The sequence below is a fragment of the Polypterus senegalus genome, chromosome 12, assembly GCF_016835505.1.
Source record: "Polypterus senegalus isolate Bchr_013 chromosome 12, ASM1683550v1, whole genome shotgun sequence".
NCBI lineage: Eukaryota > Metazoa > Chordata > Cladistia > Polypteriformes > Polypteridae > Polypterus > Polypterus senegalus.
In genome coordinates, this window is record NC_053165.1 from 60210316 (window position 1) to 60237410 (window position 27095).

Sequence of the window (27095 nt, forward strand, 5' to 3'; positions counted from 1 at the left end):
AAAGCGTATAAGGACAATACGTTCTAGATGAAACGTCAACGACTAAGCAAAGAAGAAAGAGCAGCGCGGAGAAGAGAGACCCAAAAGCGTTGGAGTGAAAAAAGGGCAGATAAGAGTTTATGAAAGCAGTGGAATTCGAAAGGCTCAAACAAACAATGGCATGATACACATGCAGAGAAAGGTAAAGAATATGAAAGCAGTAAAATTCGAAAGTATTGTAGCGTCCCAGCCAGGTTGAAGCCTTTTTTGTTTGAAGTGACTGTTAGGTCCGATTGAGGGAGGGTGGAGTACAGCACGGAAGACTGATAGCGGGGTATTGATTGATGCGGTAAGGGGGTGCAAAACCTGGGGGATGAAAGGTTGGAGAGGGTGCTAGAAAGTTGTGTTTGGGGTTACAATGTCGGCGATTGTTTAAGTAAAACTTTTGTGACACCTTAATACATCAGTCGCTACAGTATCAAAAAACAGATAGTAAAGATCGCATTAGTGCAAACAAAAGAAAATTAATCATCAGGACCAGGCGCAATTGAAAAAATAGCAGGACAAAGACAAAGCGAGGTCAGAAATAAAAGGCAAAGAGCAGAAAACAAAGTCTTTTCACCTTCGCATCATTCAATGCACAAAATGTAGATTTACACAATAATGGACCATACACTATGAGAATCTGTGGACCCGCAACAGTTAAAGCAATTACAAGTTTAATTTCAAATAAAACACAATTCAGTCAGGTGTATATTTATGATCATGGAGAAGCGATCACAACGCGAGCAGCAGAGTCACGAAGTGGCAAAAATGACAGCGGCTGTACAGGCTTTAAAATGATTGACGCTGCCCCCCTTCACAACGCGAGCAGCATTATACGTCCTGCGAGAAAGACATAACCACGCCCGAAGCCGGAAATAAAGGACAAGTACTGTATTGTTTTTACAACGTCACACGAGACAAGGCAGTGAGCCATCATTTAAAACAAGTCCATAGATATCTAACCTAGCAGTTGTTGGATTGCTTTTGGCAGACACGCATCATGTGCTCCCAGCTCTTAAAACGACGACATGCGACAAGCAGAAGAGGCAGCTCACCAGCAGCAGAAACAAAGCAGATGATCTGATGGCATATCCTTAGTGTGCGTTCAGCCCCCCCCCACTACACGAGCAGCATTATACATCCCACGAGAGAGAAATTTAACCACACCCGGGGCCAGAAATAAAGGACAAGTATCGTGTTTACAAAATGTTTTAAAATAAAAGTGAAAATAATGCATATGTATATCCAGTAAACCAAACACGGGATGGGGCGAATGAAGCGAGCAGGAGGCGAAGCCCCCTAGTAATAGAGAAATATCATGCATGTGCAGAAATATAGTATGCAGACAGTGGTCCAAATTTCAACAGTTCCAAGTCAGCCATACGCTAAAAAGTTTCATTACATTAGCAGGCAAGAATTTCATTTGAATTATCTATCAGTCCATCCAGTTTCTGAGCCAGCGTTTTCCATTACAAGAACACAGTGAGCAGGCAGTGCAGATCACAAGGCAGGAGCAAACTCTGGTCAGGATGCTGGGCTCACTCCAATTTAGAGTTGCTCTTAGTACGGATGTGCTCAGGATGTGGAAGAAACTAGATCACCCAGAGTAATCCCATGTGGACACGGGGAGAATGTGAATCCAAGGACCTGACGCTTTGAGACGGCAATAATAAACCAAGAGCTACCATGTAGTTTTGACTCAGTTTATGAGGTCTTATAAGTAGATTCCATTCAGACTGCAGCGGTTTGTAATGGCTCTTCTTCTTCATGTCATCTTGTTAAAATATAGTTCCCAGAATTAGTCCAATGCAGATGCTCTGTGTGCCCCTTTTTTGCCTTGCTTTGCTCTCTTTAGCCAGAACATTCTAGCGAGCTGTTGATTATATGAAAGATGTTGTGCTTGACTTTTACCTTTATCTGGCTTAAAATTGCGTCTCTGAAGGCTGACAGTTCAACATATTTCAAGCTAAATACTTTTCTACATGTGCATAAATGTAAGCTGCGCATAGAATAAATACCGTACATCAAAATAGGGCACATATGTAAGCAACAAAATGTACTCATTATTTATTACCTATAATACTTTATCTGTGGGTTTAAGACTCATTTGGGCTCAAATCGTAAAGTTGCCTCTCTGTTCACATGTCCATTTTGCCAATATAGAAGCTGCAATAGCAAGTGCAAACTGTCAGTTTTTGTGCTGAAATTTCAGCCAGTTTTAAGGGATCAAGGAGCCTTACTTCATACTCATCCTCTCCTGCCATGATGGCATCCACCAAGGTCTTAGCACTGTCTAAGCAAGTTCATCAATTACTTTAAATAAAAGACTAGAACAGACACTGTACGATAGTGGGCTGACATATACGGTGGCGGTAACATTCACTGAGAAGCTGACTTTGGAAGATGCGTGAAACAAAAGTGGCATGACTTTACGTGAATTGATCATGGGGTGTAGCTCAGAATCATGTTGAGAATTGTGAAAGTTGTTACAGTGTATCTATCTTTCAAATCTGGGACTCTTGATTGCCCCACAAGCACCTTGGTAATTTCTAAAAAATGTGAAAGCTTATCTTTTCAGAACAAAGCAGAAACAGAATGCAAGCCGCTTCCTCCATAAAAGCAAACAGCCATCTAGAAGTTCATCCTCTTTTGTAGTTATGGTGTACTGCTGATTAACACATCCATCCATTTTCCAACCCACTATATCCTAACTACAGGGTCACGGGGGTCTGCTGGAGCCAATCCCAGCCAACACAGGAAAAAATCCCAGGCCGGGTGCCAACCCACCGCAGGACACACACAAACACACACTAGGGCCAATGTAGGACCGCCAATCCACCTAACCGGCATGTCTTTGGACTGTGGGAGGAAACCCACGCAGACACGGGGAAAACATGCAAACTCCACGCAGGGAGGACCCGGGAAGCGAACCTGGGTCCCCTAACTGCGAGGCAGCAGCGCTACCACTGTGCCACCGTGCCGCCCTGATTAACACATCGCACAGGGTATTTGTCATAGCAAAATAGGAACAACTATATCTTTAGCTTTTCCTCAGAGGGCTTAAAGATGAATCATTTCTTTTCCGTAAATGTAACCATGTGAATGTGTAATTGTCTCTTTTCCCTCTGGTCAGAATGTTTGGATGGGATTGGGAAAGTTGGGGAGTGTTGATTTTGTTGTTATATCAGCTGTTGTATTTATTTTTGAATAAATTAAAAAAAACAAAACTTTAAAAACTACAGCAGTTGGAATGAGCATAGCTGACTACATCCACATTGATACACACGTTCTCAAACCCAAACACATAATCCAACTGAGAGTCATGAGGGTAGAGCTGATCCCAGCAGTACTGACAAAGACTGCCATGCACAGAGCTCCAGTACAACGCAGGGCACATACATGTACGCACCCACACCTTTATTGTAGAGTTGTCTCATATAAAGTCAAATATTTATTTATTGTATATATACAGTAAATGAATTCACCCATGATCCTCATAACAGAAAAAGTAGACAGACAGGTAGACAAATTTAAAACCGCTGTCTGTTAGACTAGTTTCCATATTCAGTACTTAACTACTTTGAGGTTGACAATTATAATTCAAATATCATTGGATTTCTTGGCCAGCACCACAGTAGCCAGGGTAGAGCAGATGGTGTGACACTACCAAAAGCATATGCAGAACCCCCAGATTACTACAAGCCAAATTACTCATCTTTGTTGAAAAAAATCAAGTATCTACATGAGGCAAGTGCCTAAAATAAGAAGCGACGTAGACATGGGGCTAGTGGAGGAATGTAGGAAACGGGAAAAGGCGATGAGAAAGGCTCTGCTGTTCTAGAAAGGGTGAAAAAATATCTCCGTGTAGGTGGAACTAAGTAAGGGACAACCTGGTGAAGAGCTGTATATTTATAACAGATTAATATTAGAACTGCGAAATGGAAAGGAGTGCAAAAATAAGCGTCATAAAACAAACCTTGGTCACTTGCAATATAATATAAAACCATCAGCATAATTGGAGGCCCTGCTATCGGTAGTAATAACCCACTATTATCATAACCATCATCATTTTATTGTTCATCATCAGGGTTTTCTCAGACTCTACACTTGCATCGTCACCTTTGACACCCTCTTCAGGGGCGAGACGCATTACTCCTGTGTCAGCCTAATCTCCCACACCTCCATCACAGGATACCTCTTAAGCTATTATGTTTGCTCCAGATGTCCAAAACCCCACAGCCTGCTGCTCTTCACCATGTGACTTACCTACACGTCCCTCCATTCTGCTCATCTCTACACTCCTTTTACTCCCTCAGTAAAACTCTGTCACCTGTCTGATCAAACTCATCTCAGCCCTTTTAAACTTTGCTTCGCCTGCTATGATTTAATCGCACATAGCGTACAATTCCTCAAAAACTTTGTATACACATTCTCGTCAATGATGGTGTGCCTTCTTAAAAAAATCAGAAAGGGACGCAGCTCTCGAGACACCTTCCTACATCTGCAACTCCTTCTACTTTCTACATGCCACCCCAATAAAAAAACATACATTCCCCAAAGCAATTTCACCACTGATACTGAAGTTTACACACTCATTCCTTAGGCTGTAATGACTCCCGAATATTGGGCTCATCCATCAGCCGCAGCTACTGAGAATTGCTTCTTTATTTTTTAAAAAAGCTTCAAGCCTGCAATAGAAAATTATTACACCTGAGATAGACAGCAATTGCTACATAAATATTTATTATATTTCTCTTGAAACAAGCTGGAAATGTTTTCCACGAAATCCATGAATACATTTAAGCCAGAGAGCTGTGTGCTGCAGCGCTAGAAATGAAAAGATCAAAAATAAGTATAAAACCCCCTGCTTCTATTCAATGCCTTGTCACATTTTCAAAATGTACTTTGTAGGTCTGTTCAATGACACTGATTATGCCTAGTTGTCATCCTATTTTCCTTTGGTTGTCCATTCTTCTCATTAATGAGCATACAGTATGTCTCTTGCCTTAAAAAGCAACCTGGCTGAAGCATTTGGTGGTTACAGGTTCGATCCTCACCATGGACTTATTGAGTGAGCCCTGCAGTGAGCCCTTCAACCCGCCAGCAGTACCCACACCTACCTCTACCTGCTGGGATCACATCCCGTTGACTATTTGCACATCGAGATCTGGTGGGCCAGCTGGTGCTGTGGTGTCTGCACAGAGACTGCAATAGTCCACAACCATCTGCTGCCGAATGAGCACACGAACAGGCAAGCACACTGATATCTCCCCAACAACTTTTTGTATTTGCACAGCCAAACACAGTGAGAAACAATAAGAATGTCCTCCAAAACATTCACTTTCAGCACATGATGTCTATTTTGAATTGGTCTTCACTGATATCATACCTTAAGCACTGCCCATATTTATTACCTGTGGCAGAAAAAAAATAAATTCAGTCAGCTGTTGGTAATGTGTTTGGGATTAGTCTGCTTAGTTTTCAGTCATTTTCTATGTGTTATTCATTTTTATTTTCATTTTTGAAATATCTTAACAGCTAAAACAATAAAAACCAAGACCCAAGATAGAAATAGAGATTGAAACGTCAATACAAGTAAAGAACTGTTCTTTGTTTTCCTTGCTTTGCTTTTGGTAAGGAGCACTGTGGAAAGAACAACACATTTTATACTATTAGATTGTATTTCTGTGGTGGTAATGATAGATTTCCCATTTAGCTCTGTGAAGAGAATTACTTGTCATTTATTTTATGCATAGTGTTTACCCCATTTTTATAACACCCATTGCTTGCCCGACCTGCCTGGATGGGGGTCTCTCTCCCCCTCTCTCTCTTTCTCTTAATTGCCCTTCCCAAAATTCTTTCCTTTTTCCCTATAAGGTGTTTTTTGGGATTATTTTTCCCTTTCTTCTTAGAGGGTCAAGGCTGGGGGGCTGTCAAAAAGCAGGGACAGTTAAAGTCCTCTGAGGCATTCCTTGTGTTAGTCTGGACTATATAAGAAATAAATTGTTGGTGATGTGAGGCAGAATATTATCAAAAAGTGTAAGCTGACCTTGTACACAAGCAATATCAGCAAGAGAGCTGAAAGTGAAAAGCAAAAGCAGCATCCAATAATATAAACAGAGGTGATACAACATTATAAATATCTAAATCCAAGTAGAAACATGTACTGTATACACAATTGCTACTTATTACTCTTACTTTATTATTACAATAATCTTACTAGGCTGCAATTACATTCTTCTAACTCTGCCACTATAATAATTGTTTTCAATTTAGCACATGAAGCCCAAGCTTATTACTATCTGGCTTGTATGCTGTACACATTGAGATGATTTGTGAATCCATTTCTGAACTGATGAGCGTGCAGCTTGATTTCAAGTGTTCCAGGCTCTCTTTTCTCTTTCTGGTCCACTCACCCAAATCAAACACCAAGATTTCTTAAGCCTCTGTTTTTCAGTTTAATAGTTTGCTAGTAAGCACAACATCTATATGCAATGCAATAATTATAAATATTGTGAATAAAAGAAATGGAAAACAATCAAAATACAATGTCAAAAAATCAGTAGACAAACACAACACACTTCTAGTGTCATATCCTTTTTCCAGAGACTTGCATATCTTCTAGAAAACACAGACCTCAGATAAATGTCTACCTTCACGACACACACTTCACTTTGATGAAGCCTGGGCACGGACTCCAGTTGAAACGCCACTTCCCACTTTTGAGTTAAGGGCCTCTGACATATCGGATGTGTTTTTAAGGCCTTGTTTCTTGTTAATGTTTCATTTCATGCTACTTGGTGATTTTACAAAGGCCAAGACTGAGTAATAGTTCCCATATTCATGTGGCTTACTGTACATTAATTAAAATAAACACAGCTCAAAGTATAGCAATAATTGATTAAGTTGGAAGCCATATTTAATACACACAGGAATGTATTTTGTAAATTCGTATCTCACATTAAATTGGCCAGACCTTTCGCTGTCTTAATATCTTAGATGTCAATAAACATACTTTAGAGACACGGCAGAATCAGCATTTTTTTGGTCCAACACATTTATGAAACCATTAACAGAAACATCTCCCTCCCCCCCAAATCTGAAACAAAAAAACAACTTAAAGGTAAATATAAAAGGGCAAGTACACCTGCTGAAATTGTGAGGAACATCAAATCAACGGGGAAAAACATATTTCTGTGGACATATTCAGCTTTTATCTTTGTGCTTAAAGCCGCGACAAATATGAATCTTCTTAGATGGTGCTGTCACGTCCACCTACGCTCTCGAAGCACACACACTGCCTGGTCATGTGCCTGCTCGCAAGAGCAACTAACAGAGACCCGCCCACCAACTGTAAGACCATGGGATACCCCTCAGAAACTGTTCTACACGCCGCATACAGCGATTCACATCGGCGACAAACAAACTGTTTTACACACTGCATACAGCGATTCACATCCGCGACATGATTTTTCTTAGATGGTCCTGTCACGTCCACCCTTGCACTCGAAGCATACACACTGCCTGGTCATGTGCCCGGTCGCAAGAACAACTGACAGAGACCCGGCCACCGAGTCTAAGACCATGGGAAACCCCTCAGAAACTGTTTTACACGCTGCATACAACGATTAACATCCACGACAAACAAACTGTTGTACACCCCGCATACAGCGATTTACATCCGTGACAAGCATGCCTCTTCTAAGATAGTCCTGCCGCGTCCACCCTCGTTCTCGAAGCATACACACCGCCTGGTCATGTGGTGCCTCTGTGTGAAGCAGTCAGGCACAGAGAAGGTCAGCTGCTGAGAGAGCGTCTCGACTGTTGCAGGGCCTGCATTGGTGAAGCAGGTGAGACGGTAATGAAACAGAGGCACAGGGCTTATTGGTTTTTAAAGACTGCTTCCTTCATTGTATTTTAACCTCAGTTTTAAAGGATTGTTTTAAGGATCCCATGGGATACCCCTCACAAAACATTTTACACGCTGCATATAGCGATTCACTTCCGCGAGAAACATGCCTCTATGAACAGTCAACGTGGCTCAGAGCTGCATGTGGACTCTACGACAGATGAACATAAATGATGCCGTTTTTGCTGTGTCATCACGTCCGAGTTGGTGGGCGTGGTTCTGCGAGTTGTCGTCGTATCCAATGGTCTTAGAGTTGGTGGGCGCGGCTCCTTCCTGCATGCGCCATGCGCGTCTTACTTGTCGGCGGCTTAGTGAATCCACTCCCCTTCCGGCGTGCTTTCCATGGGTGTCTTGCCTTAGTGAATTATTTATATAGATTTTCACTTTCCATTCATATTATGTCTGCCTGGCTTGGTTTGTGGGCATTATTCTCATTTCAGGTAGCTCCTGACTGTTTAGGAACAACATACAAAATCTCATCCAGGGGGTCAATTAGCTTTTCCAAGGGTCTGATCGTTCTTGTATACTTTATGTTATAAATTTAAAATTAAGAAAGTCAGCACAACAGACATAAACATGTTACAAACATCTGTTAAGAGGACATGGCTTAAAATATTTTTCAGGTAACACTGAATTAATATGTCAGTTCTTCTTAAAGGCGAGTTGATGATGTTTTTGATCATTCATAAACAGTTGATAATCTCTAAAAATGATGTAAATGTTTTTATTCCCAACCACTTCAAACATTTCACTGATCAATCAACTTCCAGGGTAACAGACTAACAAACATTTCTCCAGGGGAAAAAAGAATCAAGTGATGGCACCCCAGAAACAGTTAGAAACCACCAAGAAATGTTTTACTGAAATTCATAGTCTTTTATTTGAAACATTCTTTAAAAAAGCAACTATTAGGGTCACTTGAGGTATAATTTTTTTCTGTAAGCTGAAAATTAGACATTCATTTACAAAATCAATAGCACCCTAGAGACCTAGGATTGTAAGAAGACAGCCAGATTTGGTTGTGATCTGTTCATCTGTTCATGACCTACACAAGCCACAGAAACACACACATAAACAGACATAATGTCAATATGGCCACATCTTGTTCGGGGATACTTAAAACATGCAAGCCTACGTTTGGCCACACTACAATGCATTCTCCTATTCTGTATACAAATTTCCTCCACTCTCAGTTATCCTTTTTCTTTTGTCTACAGTGTATGGTCTACCATCCTTTCTATATGAAAGATGTCGTCCTCATGTCAGATTGTCCTGAGAAAGATGGATATTCTAAATAACATCTGGGGCTCAATTTCAACGTCAGGATTAACCCCTTAAAACTACATGAACACCACATAGAAGCATTTTGTGGTGTTTACTAGTCTCTGCAACCATGACTCAAGATGCTATATTCATGGGCCAGGCACCTGCTTTAAGTCCAATTTTGGTCAGCCTGTCATTGTCCATTGCTTTCTCTTCTAATTAATGCTAGAACCTAGTGGGGTGGCGAATATAACTAGACCTTTCACCAGTTTCCCAACATGCCAACCATTAGGTATTGTATTTTAAGTACAAAAAAAAAAAATAGATGGGATTACCACTGGCTTAAATCACAGAAGCAAAGACTAACCATTTGATTCAGACCAGTTGCCAGAGACCTCTCCTTGTTTTCCTGACTCATCTTTCTCACACCAAAGTGGTTTTGTCCTCTACCTGTCCGGACGTCCACGTTGTGGGAACAGAAAATGGCGCCACATTACACCCTGCCCCACCATCAGTTTTGTAGTACCACTTTGCAAACCAGTTTATGGGACCCATTTTCATTATGTACCCACATTTCAAGGCTCAAGCAGGTTTATTCCACCTGCTGCTTTACAAACTACTAAATGCCATTCATCCATTTTCTGAGATCCCTTGTTCCAGTATATAATCACAGGTAGCCTGAGTCAACCCCAGAAAGATTAGGAACCAAAACAGGTACAGACCATGGGATTTAAATCTGTTCACTCTAGGACATAATTAACCAAACACTTACACTTATTTGTACATGGCCAGTTTTAGCAATGGCAAGCCATCTCGTTGAAGTGTTACAGGAATGTGTTTAAACAGAAGGGACCAATCTGCCAAGATTCAACGGATGTAATGTGGCAATGCTACATATGTGTCAATGTGGTAGGAACATAAAAAATAATAAAAAGGCAAAATTTGAAAGAATCTACAACATTATGATGTCCTCTTTGACACAGACAGTAATTTACTAAATCACTGCTGCTTCACAACTCCACAGTACCAGAGCTGAATCCTGGGAAAAACTACTACACTGAGTGGAATTTGCACATTCCCCCGTGTTTGTGTTTGTACAGGCGTGTCACCAGGTGGTATGGTATTCTTCCCACATCCCAAAAATGTGCATGTTTTGGTTTGTTATAAAACTAAATTGGAACCTTGGAAGTTGAATTGAGTGTATGAGTCATTTCTGTGATGGCCTGGTACCCTGCTGAAGGCTGGTTGGTTATGGTACCACTGCAACCTCGAACTGAAATTAGCAGATTCAAAGATGGATGAACAAATATGTAAAATTTACACAAAAATATGGTAACAAACTTTAGAATGCAAAACTATTAATTTTGTAAGTTGCAAACCTGTTACTTAATTTCCAGTTTTTTACCCACTAAAAACTGTCATAGAGGTTCACTTCTATACAGCAACTGACCCCAAATTCAAGCCTCAGACGTATGTATTTTCTGTTTTCACTCTATTTTCACTCCAGCCTCCTCCCACAATCCCAAGTCAGGTTTATCCCTAATTATAGAATGGTGTAAATTAATAGAGCTGTGTGTAAAAATTACCCAACGACTGCCCAATCGCCATCCTGAATGGCTTCTTTATTTGTACCTTATACTACTGTAGCAGGTTTTGCTCAGGCAAACATGCACTTTATATGTTTTTCATTTTACAGTTGACCATTCATTTCATATTGACTCTGGTCAACCTAGGCAGAGGCACTCTTTACATGTATGGTATTCATGGTGGTTATGAGTTTAGTCTACAGTATATGCACTCATCCTTTGACTTCTCTTACAGCTTAAAGATTCAGTTAAAGAGTAAAAAGATCTAAACTCACGGAAATGTTAAGTCAGCCTCCTTCTGGAAATTTACATTGGGCTTCTCCACTCTATACAGCTTCCTAAGCGATGAACACATAACTGTGCCTTTAAATCATTCATGATGCAGCTTTTTAATTATTTAAACAATTAGATCATTAAAAAAGGAGTTCAGCTATTAAAAACACAATGCAATCTAAAGGTCACACAGGGCAAACTGGAAAACAATGCAAACGGAGCCTTTTCTAAAAAGAATAAAATTGCAATTTTCTTCAAATACACAAATTCATTTTCCAATGCACTTAAACAGTCCCAGTAAATTCTACATACATATGCAGTTAACATACAGAGCCAAGTATTATTTTTTAAACTATCTTATAAACTGTAAACCATTCAAATTGTCACAATTTACATACTTTTGGGCAGTCAAAATAATAACAATAAAATGATCAACCACAAGCCAAGTGACCCTCCAGACATGTCTCTGAGAGATACCATCTCAGAGACAAAGAACTACAACTCAGTCACTGGCAACCCTGACGGTCAAAGCTTTGCTCCAATAGTCCACCAAAAAGGATGGGTGTAAGTGCACCCAAGAAACCAATGGCAAGACATGTATTCCTTTCTTCAAAAACACTTGGCTGACTCTATCAAGCTCATTGCTCTGAACCTGGCCTTAGCTTGTGGTTTCTACAGTAGGTATTCCACTGGCTATGGTGCAGTCGCAACCAGGGTTGGAGCAATCCATTTCAAATCAAACTGGTATAGTGGAAGACACGTCTGTATTGGAGTTGGACACAAGGGGTCAGGAGTCTAAACTGTGCTAAGGGAAACAAGTGCTCAAGCAAGAGTGAGACGTTACACATTCATCTTGCTAACGGCAGAAGCTGACTGATCACCAGCTGCCCAGCAGGCATAACTTTGCAAGCAACCAAGGACATTGTATGTAAAAACCTCAAAGAGAAAACTGCAGTACCACCCACATCCAGGAGTGGTGACCAAGGCAGAGAAGGAGAAGAGCTACTGAACAAAGAAATAAAAATGTATATAAAAACAAGCAGTAAATGAACATAACCTTTGTGAAAGAGAAGTCCAGCTGTTATAAAGTTTCTTCATAAATCCAGTATGAAAGCGAACAGCACCATCTCACATCCATGCAATCAAACACAGAAATTGTGTTTAAGGGGGGAGAAGCTGGTGCAGATGAGCTGTGAGTAAATTGATGCCACCCTAACAGTGTAGCCCCTAGGAACTTAATAACCAGCAGAAGAATTTGACCACATGAATTGAAAGATCACAATTCATAAGTTATGTGACTTTCTCTATAAGTGGAAAAAACATCTATCTAAGCCATGAGATAGACTCCATAAGGCATGTGCCTTTTTCTATAGGATTAAAAAAAAACTCAATTAAGCTATCATAATTTCATATTTTTTGTTGTTTGCTAAAAAGTAAAAGAAAGTAAACATATTTCATGTAGACTTTTGCCAGTTTCTGAACCTCAGTCATAAATTGTTTACATCTCTTCATATTTTGGGTGTCTCAGCTATAAGGTGAAATAAAGACCTCTTACATTTCCTACAGACACGATGAGAACGTACAAACTCTATACAGAGAGCAATAGGGCGACTAATACAGTATGTCACCATTGCTCCTTAGTAAATACAAACAAATCACCTTTCTACACATGGGTATAACTAGAGGATTTATATTTATTTATTTAGAGTTATTAATTTCATTTATACAATTACATATCATTACATAGTGGATGTGTTAGAACAAGAAATCATGCCATAGGGAAAAGATTTAAAGACCTACGGCCAACTTGTCATTGTCCAGAAGCTAAATAGATTATAAAAGATTTTAACTCACAGTATACGTAGAACAAAACCACAAAGTATCTGCTTATGGCGTATAATGGAATACTGTGGGCAAAGTTAGTCTCTTTATTATGTGAAGGTTAATACATTATCAGATGGCATCCAGAAGATAGCAAGTGCAGGGTGGGTCTAAAGAACAGGAATCAGGAGTGTGCTTTTCACACAGGACCAGTGTTTGTCATTGGAAAACACACATCTATAACATAATTATTGCTTTAACACATCAGTAATTATAGTCTGCCATTAACGTAACATTTCAATATATATTTTTGGTAGCTCAAGGGTCCAAAATAATAGAAATATAGTTGAATGTTTAGAGATGAATATCTAAAAATAAACCTGATTCTTTGTTAGTCTAAAAATACAATCTGAAAGATAAAATGACTTTAATTTGCCTCAGTTACAGCATTTGATGTACAGAACTCACAAAGCTACATTTTAATTTTAAATATTTTTAAACGCAAGTAAGCTGCTACTACATTCAGGCTATGCCAATATTTGAAGCGCATTAGTTTGAAGGCAGGCATGGTAGGTCATGTAAAGGAAAAGGTGATTCTTTAATCACCACTAATGCCTTATTGTGCAAATTCTAGTGATTCACTGCATCTATTGGTGCCCACATTTTAAAATATATAAAGAAGTATATTCCTAGACCAAAATGGACTGGCACACTGGCCAGGATTATTTTCTTCAAATTGTCCAAGTACTGCTGGGATGGGCATTGCATCCTTATCATCCATCCATTTTCCAACCCGCTGAACCCGAACACAGGGTCACGGGGGTCTGCTGGAGCCAATCCCAGCCAACACAGGGCACCAGGCAGGAACCAATCCCCGGCAGGCATACACACCCACACCCACACACCAAGCACACACACGGGACAATTCAGAATCGCCAATCCACCTAACCTGCATGTCTTTGGACTGTGGGAGGAAACCCACGCAGACACGGGGAGAACATGCAAACTCCACGCAGGGAGGACCCGGGAAGTGAACCCGGGTCTCCTTACTGCGAGGTAGCAGCGCTACACCGTGCCACCCTCATCCTTATCATGTTTAATTGAATGTGCAAGTTAAAAAGGTTAGATGGTATTACTGGACTTATAAAGTGTCATGGGTTGAAAAGGCACCAGATGAAATAAAGCCGGTTCTGCATCAGGCAATGTAGCTCCCTGGTAACAAAGGTGATGGATTGAAATCCATTATAATATCAGTTCAGTCCTTGCACTGAATAGTTGGTTACAGTCTGATTAAATCAGTTAACTTGCGTTTACTGTTACTGCAAACAAATGCAAAAGGGTTTATTTTATCGAGTACTTTTCTGTGTTAAACAGTATCCTAAAGCAAAACAGAGGTATGGTAAAATATCCCCATTTATTTTTGAAAAAAAAAACAAAACACTGTACTGTGAATTTTAAGTTTAGCGCATGGCATTTATTTATTAAACCCAATTAAGCAAATAATATGGGCACAGACACCCAGAGCCAAGGAAGCAGCCCTGGAAAGGATGGCAGTGTACTTGGGGTGGGGGTCCTTTATATTACAGTCAGTTCTGAGATTTTCAGCCCTGAAATAAATTAATTTATCTCTGGGAGGGTACATTTGAAACAAAAACACCATTTGTAGAAGTTAGATAGTTCTGCCTGGCTGGAACAAACAACAGCAGCTACTGAAACCCCTCAGGATCTGATCTTGACACCGCTGCATTAAAGGCAGGCCATGAACCAAGGTGGTGTCCCCAGTTCTCGTTGTGTCATAATGCTCAAAATGATCTGACATTATTTTCTTTGTGCTTCATTCTACAGAGTCGAATGGCAGAGAGCCTGCGGCTGTTTGACTCCATCTGCAACAACAACTGGTTCATCAATACCTCTCTCATTCTCTTCTTGAACAAGAAGGACTTACTGGCGGAAAAAATTAAACGGATTCCATTGACGGTCTGCTTTCCTGAGTACAAGGGTCAGAACACTTATGAGGAGGCGGCCGTCTACATTCAAAGACAATTTGAGGACCTAAATCGCAACAAGGAGACCAAGGAGATTTACTCCCACTTCACCTGTGCCACGGACACTAGCAACATTCAGTTTGTGTTCGATGCGGTCACCGATGTTATAATCCAGAATAACCTGAAGTACATTGGGCTGTGCTAGAATGACGAATGCAGCTCCCTCCAAGAAATATATCACGGGTTTTGTGTGCCAGTTTGCACAGACACCAGCCAACAAGTGCTACCACATATGCAATGATCAGTGTAGAGGACAGCGGAAATTAAACAAAACAAAAAAAAAAAAAGGGAAACCGCTCTCAGACATGTGGTGTGGCTAAAGATCTGTGAGGCAAGGGGACGCCTCATCAATGGCCGCTGCTTCTCAAGCCTAACTACCATTAATGGATGTCAATCACAGTGAGATTTCTATGAAACTGCCAGAATACAGCCATTTTTAAATTTTCAGTAATTAAGATATTTTGTGCAGTGGACCAGAATATTACTTTTACTATTATTTTAAGAAATGTTTTATATGTAATAATCCACACTTAGAGTGGCAGTAACTGCACAGCTGCATATGGGGATAAAAGCTGTACTTGTATATAAACCCAGTGGCTTGTTTTTGTTTATATATATATATATATATATATATATATATATATATATATATATATATATATATATATATATATATATATATATAAAATATATATATATAAACATTAATTAATATATATAATATATTATATATAATATATTATATATACAGTATATATAAAAGTGAGATCAGAAAAAAGTGCATGAACTTTTGAACATTTTTAATATCCCACTTCCCTAAAGGTGTGCAACATCCTAATACAGCAAGCGCCTTCTGCAACTGTGGTGTAAATGTTTTGTGGAAAAAAAAAAACAAAAAAAAAAACAAAAAAAAACCAACTTTTAGACAAGGAAAGTTTTGAAGTGAGTGATAATAAAAAGAAGGAAAAGCAAAATAAACAGTGTATGGCATGTAACATTATGGTTTTTCTGTTCAAATAATAGTTTATCAACAGAATGCCTCAGGTTTGATGAGAGAAAAGACAAAGATATAATTATATTTATGAAAGGCAAAAATCCTATTTCTTTTAAATTCCAAATTTTAAATGTTATCTGAGTGGAAATTGTGATGGCTATAAAGTAATGTGTAAATAATATATTAGATAAAATGAAAACTATAAAGCACACTCTTTAAGTGAACGGTCCCCCCTCACAAATATGATTAAGGGCTTCAAAGTGTCCATGTCAAGAATATTAAAAAATAAATCAATTTATGCGAAGGTCTTTGGTGTAAAAGTCATTATTTTAAATTCAAACTCTTTCCAATAAGCAAAACGCTTTTAGGCAAACAGGGATAAATAAATAAAAAATGTGAAATCGGTGAGTTCAGACAGTAAGTAGAAAGGAAATGCAAAAGAGGCTTAAAGTGCACAACAGAGTCACAGTGAGTTCATATGGGAGTAGTCAGATGATATTTAAAGCAATTCCATTATTATGATTATGGATGTGTGCGACTGTGCACTGTGATTGTCTAGCAGCCCATCAAATTTAGGTTTAATTTCTACTTTGTGTTGAATGTGGGAGCAATAGGGTAATAACCTCGCTACCACAAACTGGATTATTTAGATTTAATCATGGACGGCTCGAGTTCCACCACTGTTAAATGCACAGCAGTTTGTTGCATATATTTTTTTACTATGATGCAATTCATCACTTTATGTCAATTCTATTTAAACACCAACAAATGTACACAATTAATCATATCAACAGCCTATCAATTAAAAGTACAATAATGTCAGTCAGTTACAACCTCTAGGACAATGAACTGTTCTAGCCAAAGGATTCTTCTAATTAAAATCAATATACAGGTATGCCATACAGCAGTCTGCCACTTGTAATGCATGTCTCTTATAACTGTACAATATTCACATGATAATAATGTTCCAAAAAGCCTACAACTACAAAGTTGAGAAGCACAGGTCAGGCTGTATAGGTGGTAATCACTGTAATCATTCCAACACTGGATTGATGTCTCATGGTTATCCTCAAATCCAAAGACCACTAGGCTTATTTTAAAATGTAGCAGAATTGAAAAATATTGTAATTGTAAGGATAGTTAAAAAATACACTTTTCTTCTAAAATGGAAGGAATATCACAAGTGAAATGTGGAATAATAGCACTTTCCTTAGTCCAGAGAAAGATTCACTCGCAGGAGGAATGGAGTCTCACAAACTTAACAATATGCTGACGTGTTTAATTAACACTTTTAATTGAGCTCCCCAAGCCAACACTGCATTCTGCAAATAACATTCCTGGAGAATTAGTCATGTGTTAATCTGCAATTCGAAAAAGATTTCAGCACAATTTTCTGTCCTATTTCCAAAAGTCAGCAGAAGTTTTAAATATGTTAATCCTGTGTAAGTAAGGGTTCTGATGCTCCAACAGTTTTCAGTCGCTCTGTACGATTACTACCATTTGGGCAGTCAGCTGAATGAAATAATGAAAGTGCTTTCCAGATTACACAAAAACACATTAATAAAAGATCTAATTTTATCTCACACATATCTGGACAGGGTTTCTGGCTATGCTTGACAAATCTAAAATGCTCCCAATACAAATAGGCACTTCTGAAAAGAATCTCCTACAGCAGCTGACCAAATATATTCACTTCTAGAAATATATGAAAGGCTAGATAGATAGATAGATAGATGGATAGATGGATAGATGGATGGATAGATGGATAGATAGATAGATAGATAGATAGATAGATAGATAGATAGATAGATAGATAGATAGATAGATAGATAGATAGAAAATTCAGGCACCCCTGCACCTAGGAATTAAGTTACCCAAACTATTCTCTAACATTTCAGTAATTATTAAACGTTCTTATGGTGATCTTTCTGATCATAAAATAGGTCATTATGATAGCACCAGACGAGAAGAATTCATAAATAATTGCAGAATTACGATATTTCTGGGTTCCTCTAGAGGAACTGTCCATGTTTCAGCACTAGACCATCCTCAAGAAACACACAGACACACACACACACCCATCATCTGGATATCGATGTTTTTGGAATCAGGGGCCACTAAAACATCGAGACCCATCAAAAACCTGAGGTCGAAAGCTTTCACTCCTCTCTGATAGACGATAGGTTGTGGGGAATGGGGGGGCCACGACGGAAAGCAATAAGGCACTATATGAAAGATAGATGTGAAAGTTACTATATGATCAGTGATAGATAGATAGATAGATAGATAGATAGATAGATAGATAGATAGATAGATAGATAGATAGATAGATAGATAGATAGACCGACCGACCTTGTGGTCCCAATGTCCAAGCTCTCATGTTACTTTCCAAATATCAAGATGAAAGATCCATCACTAAATTACACAGAAGATGTAATGTACAGTGTGACTACTTCTTACAATTTACTCTTCATGTAATTAACTTATTATTTAGTGACAGCATGGTAGGTGGGTACCAGATGATCATGGTAATTTCTGAAAAATTAAAGAGGAGAAAAGTGCATGACTAAATATTTAAATGGCTTTGAACCCCCATGATAATAGATGCCAGAAGCACCTGCATGAATGTGTCAAAACAGCAATCCTGATGGAGCTGTCACAGGTGCAATGAGAATGGGTCACTACCATGCAAAAAGAACCTGGTCAATCAGAATTAACCACTGGTATCAGAAATAGATTATAGCCAAAGGGTTCAATAAAGGCTGAGTGGTGCTGAACAACGCACATCACAATTCACAGCTCATCATACCTTACCAATGATGGTGTGCAACAGACAATGACGTAGAGTAAAATTCCTGCTCGATCAAGGTGATGTGGTTGAGGTGAGCGGAGACAGTGCGCAATGGAGGACTGGAAAAAATGGTTTTATGAAGCCTAGTTCATTCTGATTATGATGGAAAGACTAGGATATGTTGAAAATCATATGTCTTGGGACCCCAAGTGAGGTGTCAATTATGAAAGGTGTCGGTCGTGATATAATAGTGTGAAGTGCATTGTAATGGCACACATTGAATCAACAATGTGTAAATGCCAAGGAACAGCTGAATGTTATTACCAAATTGTGAATGGGTTTTTTTAAGAAGGAAAATTCAATGCAAAAAGGCTAAGAAAACCTTGGAATGGTTCTATCCAGGTATCAGCCATTTAATCTTAATGCAATGACCACCTCAATCACTATCAACAGATCTCAATCCATTTTACAGGATGAGAAGGAATGAGCAATTCAGACTTCAAATCCTCATCAGCTGCAAAAGTCGACACTGGTGCCATATTTTCAACAACTTACTAAGTCAATTCTCTATCAGGAAGTAGCTCAACTGAAGGAGCAGCTGAAACAAACAGTGGCAGGCTCATTGAGTGAGGTTAATACACCATATATATTTAACTTCTTAAATGAGTAGAGAGAGGTATGACAATACACTTATAAAGGGGGAGTATTGGGCTGAATCAGTACAACAACCTAAGCAAATCAGAAAAATGAGCCTACAAAGTCAACATCTTTATGTTTTGTTAAACATTTGTCCACCAAGGGTGGTGCAAAACATCTCAAAGAGAACAACTCTTTTCATAAACTTCCCTTCCAGTACTATGTTTGCTCATCTGGCTAGCATTTCTTTGCCCGTTAGCTTTTTTCCATCCTTCCGCAGTCTGTAGATGGTTCTGGAAGGAGTTTTTAAATCTACTCATATAATTCCAAAGGGTGAATGACTGATCCACAAAGTGTGTATCTTCTAACAGGAGGCACCAGTTCTTGACCACTGACATTATTATGTGCTTCTCAAAAGTGACACTTAAATGTATTTGTCCATCTAAACAGCTATTTGGTTTTCGAAACACCTTCTTCTAGTGTCTCTTTGTGACCAGTTCTCTATACAGTCTTTAGCGAACTACATTTTAAAAGCACTGCCTTTTAGTGAGACATATTTATCCATACCAGCTCCAGGCAGGCTGCTCCTCCCATTCCTTTATATATATATATATACTTCAACTGGAGCAATAGAAGAAAGTGAGGAGCCACCAGTCCAGCACTGCCATGCTCACTCATTCACTTACACCAGTTTAGAATCTCCAGTTAACCTAACGTGAACATCTTTGAGATGAGGGAGGGAATTCCAGACTGCCTGAAGTAAAACCGATTAAGATACGGAAAGAAAGTTTATACTTGACAGAGGCAGTAACAAAGGACAAGATTCAAAACTGGGTTCATGAGACAGAAGCACCAACCACCACACCACCTGGGATGTCAACCTAAAAAAAGAGTGTTGGTCAGAGTCTAAACTCAAAAAAAAGTTTGAGCAATAATGACGTGATGGTGCCAAAACACCACACATTTAGTACTCTTGGCCTCAATAAAGTTACTAATTCTGACACAAGACAGGCACCCCATCTGCTGTTGCTGCTGCCATGATGTTGCAGGCAATCTGATACCTTGCTAGTTTATTAAGCATTTCCCTGACAAGGTGTTAATTAGATTCCCTTTACAGAAATGAGAAACACCCAAGAAGTGAGAAAGAAAGGTGCTATAAGTCTGAGGCCAACATCCTAGCTGTTTCAGGGCTCCATGTTACAGCTAACTAAAGTAGGTTGACCAATTCCTTTCAGCCAATTCTTCATTCCATGCACTGTTGACAGACTTATTTTGAAATTTGTTTTATTGATTTTATTACGATTAGGGACAAGGTACAACAACTAATGCAAACCACATCAGATCGATGGGATCTCATTTATAAAGCTTGAATACGCACACAAAGAGGCTTGAACTTCCTACACAAACATTGGGATTTATAAAAGACAACTTGACGTGAAAGCTTGTATATATTAGCATTGTTCCAGCTGAGTAAAGTAAGATGGCGTGTTAGCAGTGTAGTGCAAAGTTAAAACAGGAGTCAGTCAGTTCATTAAGCAGTAATATCATAACTGGAATGACCTCAAACAGTGCACTTACAGCATTAAGGATTATTGCAAATTCAAGAATACATTTTATTTTATAACATTACAAATGTACATCTACATTTTCTTTAGTTTCCTTTCCATGTCAGACAAAATACACTTCAGCCCAAATGTGACCCTGAAGTGGATGAAAGGGGTTGGAGAAGTTTAGGTTATAAAGAAAATAACTGATAAATGATGGAACAGCAATTGCCTTTTAATTTGTGGCTTCCAGGAACGATTCCATATATATATAATGTTTCAGGTTGCTCTTCTTGTGTTGTGTTGATGGGGGCATCTTATGTGAATTCCAGTACCCTGACTACAGTCCAAAGACATGAAGTCAGGCTGACCAGAAGGTGGTTGTGGTTGGGCTTGTGCGTACCTGGCAGGACTGGCAATTTATGTGTGGCGTAATGTTTGTGGCCGATGAGATACTCTCAGTGGAGGAAGCCGGGACGAGTGGGTTCAACAAAATAATGACTACACGGACTTGATGCAGAACACTTTAGAATTTATCTGAAGCACTGAGTGAGTCCAGGTTTGTTTACGTGGTAGGAAGAAAAAGAAAATGTTATAAAAAGAAAATGGTAGTGTTTGTCCTAACTACAGCCAGAGAAATACAACATCTTGGGAAGATCCAAACTATTTAACAGTAAAGCATATCTGAAACTTTACTGTAATAAGCCCATTTAGAAACAATGTAATCATGAAAAGGCAGAATGCTGATATACACACAATTAGCGATCTGAAATGTAGGGCTGATGGATCTCACACAGTGAAAAGAAATCCTCTGGAAACATGGCACATCTTTGTGTTCATTTAAATGTATGGAAACTAAATGAAGAAGTGCAAAATATCGGGATTTTGGGGGACCAGTGAACCCCTCCCTAAATCAAAGCAAAATCTCCCCTAAGTTAAATTTGCGGAATTTCACAAATTTTCATAATTCACCGCTTAAAATCATAAAAATTAAAACTAAAGATAACTTATATAAATAAAAACTGACTATCTTTGTCCCATCTTTGATAGATAGATAGATAGATAGATAGATAGATAGATAGATAGATAGATAGATAGATAGATAGATAGATAGATAGATAGATAGATAGATAGATAGATAGATAGATAGATAGATAGATACTTTATTAATCCCAAGGGGAAATTCACATAATCCAGCAGCAGTATACTGATACAAAAAAAAATATTAAATTAAAGAGTGATAAAAATGAAAAGAATTAAAATAAAATTAATGTTCGCATTTACTCCCCCGGGTGGAATTGAAGAGTCGCATAGTGTGGGGGAGGAACGATCTCCTCAGTCTGTCAGTGGAACAGGACAGTGACAAAAGTCTGTCACTGAAGCTACTCCTCTGCCTGGAGATGATCCTGTTAAGTGGATGCAGTGGATTCTTCATGATTGACAGGAGTTTGCTTAGTGCCCGTCGCTCTGCCACAGTAGTTTACATTCATATTTCAGTTACATACAATAACTATCAAGGTGATGGTGGCACTAGCACAAACTGCGATGCATTTTAATTATTTGTTTAACCTTCACATTAAAGGCACACAAAATGGAGACGTCAACCAGTATGAACCCAGTGCACCAGTCTACGAGTGAATTAGATTAGCCAGCAAAGGAACAACAAGGAGAAGCTACGGGATAGATGGCTGCTAGTGAAAAATGTAAACTTGAGGTTGAGTTTATAATAGGGGCTGAAAAATTAAAACATGAGGTGCCTTCATCCTGGTCAAGAAATGAACCATGTAAAGAGCACCATGAACACATATCACAAATAGGGATCATTCAGCTCACATGAAGTTAAAGTTTCTTTCAACCAAAGAACTGTAATTAACACTAATGTACTTCACAAAATAACAACTTCTTTTCACTTTCACTTGTGCTTGCCAAAAAGTTATCAAATAAATTGAGCATTTATTTATCAGTCGTGCACTTCAGAAGTAGACTCTATTGAGAAATCTCATAGGCCATACTGAAAAACAAACATGCAGCAGAATCAAAAGATATGAACAACCACGGATGTACTTTTCTCAATGCATATAAAAGATCCAATGCAAGTGGGCAAAAAAAGAGGTTGATGATGAGTTTTTAAGCTTTACTCCCAAAATAGTCAGGAAGAAATTCTTCAAATGACAAAATGTAACTCTTACCGGGCTGAACAGCAGATATGTTCAAAGTAATTCTCAGATGATGTAAAATACTCCTGGTGTGCTCATCCCCCACAAGCAAGTACAAATGTATTAAATTAACACTAACACCCATCCATCCATCCATTATCCAACCCACTATATCCCAGCTACAGGGTCACGGGGGTCTGCTGGAGCCAATCCCAGTCGGCACTGGGCACAAGGTAGGAACAAATCCCAGGCAGGACGCCAGCCCACCGCAGGACACACACACACTAGGGACAATTTAGGACTGCCAATGCACCTAACCTGCATGTCTTTGGACTGTGGGAGGAAACCCACGCAGACACGGGGAAAACATGCAAACTCCACGCAGCGAACCCGGGGCTTCTAACTGCGAGGCAACAGCGCTACCCACCGCGCCACTGTGCTGCCTAACACTAACACAATAAATTCAAATATCTGGTCACAGAATCATTATGTAGACTAGCAAGTAATATTTGTAAGTGTCCTGTAAAATATAACGACACTGAACTAACGATTAATGGAACTGAGTTTTTCACAGGATTATCTTCAACAGAGCTTAGCAATACAAAAATATGTCATTCGAGTGAGGTGATGGGAATGGACACTACAGTACTAGGCATCCAGTTCAGTCGCCCCATAGCAACTCCAGCAACTCATTTAATCTGCTAAGAAACAATTTTAAAAATGACGTAACACGCTCAGAAAGGCAATATATAAAATACCGGTTGTTTCTTTACTGAAATTTATTTCAGGCTATAGAATGGAAAGGAAATTGCTCTATTTTGTATTTCAGATTCAGTAAAATATGAAAGTCTGAATGAAGCAGTGCACATTAACTCTTCTGATTTAAATTGTTGAGTATAAAAAGAAACAATAAAAGAATGCATGATGAGAAAGAGCCATAATATATTATTTTGTTATCCCCCCTCCCCATGACTTTGAGTTTATTATATAATATGAAGGGATTTGCTGCTACTGATCTTTAAATATTCTTTACCGTTCAACTGAAAACAACATTCTTCTAAACCATTTAATTATTTACATGAACAAAAAAATAAAATGATTTATTCCAAAAATATTCAGCCCATTTGAGTTAAAAATCTGTACTCTCTCGCTCTCCACTCTACTTAAATATTGTATGGGCTCCCATTAAATAGGACTGTTGACGAACTCCAACATTCAGCTTCGTAGACGACAGGACATTTTCCTGGATGATTTCTTTGTACCTTACTTCCAAGTCTTGAGGCACAGAAAGATCCTCATAACATAATGCTGTCACTAAATAATGCGGTGTTATGCTTTCCCTGAATACGTCGCTTAGCTATAGAATGGCAAATGTCGGTCGTTTGAGAGCACAGAGTTTCTTCCTATTGGCCTCAGAGCTCCCACATGGCCTCTGACAAATTCTAGTCAAGATATGAGGTGACTTTTGATGTTCCCACATGAAGCTCACTTAGGCCATATGGACGCCTTCTCTGATGTCAACCTATGACTGTAATCCTTCAGAGGTGCAATAAGCTTCTCAGTGTCCCCCCTGTCTAGTGCGCCCATCATTCAGTTTATGACAGCACCCTATTTTAACACAGCAGCTTGTAGGCTTTAAATAAAAAAGAGGGGCAAATATCTAGGAAACCATTCATATTCTCTTTATTCACTTGCAAGGATCTGTAGAATTTTTTGTTTGATTTTTAGAGGGTTTATTTTCGTGTGGATAAATGGCAAAATTTTCACATTATTATATAAATGATTAATACCACGCTGACATAAAAATGCTGTGTTCTCTGCAGATATAGGTAACTGAATAAGAAATACGGACAATTAGAGTGCATCAACCTCCAACATTTCAGAAAATACAAAATCTAAAAAAATAGAGGTATAAAAATTGGAATGTGTTGATGCAACTAACAACAAAAAAAAATCTCAAAATCAATCCATTTTAACTATCTTCACAAATCAGAATCTTTGCGAAGTTGGAAAAAATAAATCACCCACCCAAGTCCCAGAAACTGCCGGACTGAGAAAAGCGCTATATAAAGATAATGAATTATTCTTATTATTATTTATTAACTGACAGAAATCCGACACAGGTCTTTGTGCGGCCTCAGATCACATTTATGAGCGGAGTGGCCCAGGAAGAGTCCAAACTGAGCAACTGACGCCCCCATGTGTGCACTTTTAATACTGCAAATGAAACATTACACCAAATATACTGGGCTATAAAATGCGACATATGATAAACATGATTTCATGCATATGCGAGAGCCTGTGTGTCTGTACATGAGAGATCAGTAGGACAGGTACGCAAATGATTATTGCTGCAAAGCCATCATGCTCATGAAAATGACTGGAGGGCCACACATTTCACTCTGTATAAAAAGTGAAACACAAACAAGGTTAGATTGTGGTGACTTTGGAATAGATGTGAGAGTGAAGGGATGTAGGCAATGATGAATGCAAGAATGCTTTCTTATCCATTGGAAACTTTCCAGAAGGACAACATGAAAACCACCACAAATGAATGGTGATTCTTTCTACCATCTGCTCTCCTTGGATTGTTAATAAATCCTCCGACAACGGGCTGATAACTCCCATTCATGGGTTGATCACTTCATTGGCTACCTGTCTTTGCTGATTGTAACTGGACGGCTGTCGTCCTACTTCTCCATTGGGACAGACGAGAGTGCAAATGGGACATCATTCTCACCTGATGTAACTTCAGAACAGCAATATAGTGAATTAAGGTTATTAGGTAGTTGGCATTACTCTCTTTTACTTTAGCAATACAAGCGAGACATTCCCTTCAGCTTTCAGGCCTGATAGCTACATAATTTTTGACTATAAATTTAACATTAACCCTCACCTCAGCCAAAGGGAATTCTTTCAGCATTTAAAAAAAACAGGTTGTAGAACTGGTAGAGCAGGCCTTTCTTGGTATGCAAGACAAGCCCCATAGTTTCTCTTTCCATTTGATACAGTGTATTAATCATAAAAGGAATACATTCCTGCTAGTACAATGTAACCTCACAGAAATCTGTCTTGGCTCAGTCAGCGAGGATAGGAGCTAAAAAATCGACTTTGTAAACACTGATTGGCAACCCTATGCGTCTAATGGCACCCAAAACATTGGACTTACACATACCATATTCCCTATGGTTCCCTGTTTACTCAACGATGTAAGAAGGTCGTGTCATGGCAGCAGAGCCGGCGCTAAGCAAAAAGCTAAGAGGCTAGCGAGAAAGTGGCAATATAAGCCTTTCGGTGCCTTCTGTGATCCTGGGAAATGTGAACTCACTACCAAATAAGATCGACGAACTGGCTGCGCTGGTGAAAAATGTCAGGACCTACAAAGAATGCAGTTTGTTGTTGTGAATTCCCCCTTGGGATTAATAAAGTATCTATCTATCTACCTAAGGGCTCAAAGGTAAGAAATCACCTGCTGGACTATTGACACCCAAATCTTCACGCTCTCTCATCTGCTGTCAGGTTGGGCTAAGCTTCAGCTCCAATGCAAACGTCCTACTACCATAGGTATGACCCCCAACAAAAGCCCTGAGCGTTCGTCTACTACGTACAAACCTACAAGTGAGTTTTCTGTGGGTACCACGAGGAGTCCAGCCTAGCTGATGAAAGAGACATGCAATATGCAGAAGGGTTATTTTCAGAGTAAAGGATTGTACTGTTCTGCGGTGGGTTGGCACCCTGCCTGGGATTGGATCCTGCCTTGTGCCCTGTGTTGGCTGGGATTGGCTCCAGCAGACCCCCGTGACCCTGTGTTCGGATTCAGCGGGTTAGAAAATGGATGGATGGATGGATGGATTGTACTGTTATTATGGACCATTCATGAACACTAAAGGGCAACACAGAAAATAAAGATCCTGAACTACTGTAATCTCTCCACAAGAGTAAGAAGAGTAAAAAATCTCAGCCTTGGGTATTTTTTTTTTCCAAGGAAGTAGTGTGTGACTTGTACTTAGAAAGGCTTTGGGCCCTTTAGCTAACTAAAGTATAATAGTCACT

At 39.1% G+C, this 27095-nt stretch overlaps 2 protein-coding genes across 2 annotated transcripts in view; one reads left to right on the forward strand and one right to left on the reverse strand.

Moving 5' to 3' along the window:
• gnaz (guanine nucleotide binding protein (G protein), alpha z polypeptide) overlaps positions 1-15208 on the forward strand; it is an 83459-nt gene extending 68251 nt beyond the window's left edge. Inside the window, exon 3 of the mRNA XM_039771689.1 lies at positions 14722-15208. Within this exon, the coding sequence (XP_039627623.1) occupies positions 14722-15066 (345 nt within the window). The 3' untranslated portion in view covers positions 15067-15208. The remainder of the gene's footprint in view (positions 1-14721) is intronic.
• Positions 1-27095, reverse strand: part of rsph14 (radial spoke head 14 homolog) — a 133168-nt gene that overhangs the window by 95183 nt on the left and 10890 nt on the right. The gene's annotated exons all lie outside the window — the stretch shown is intronic.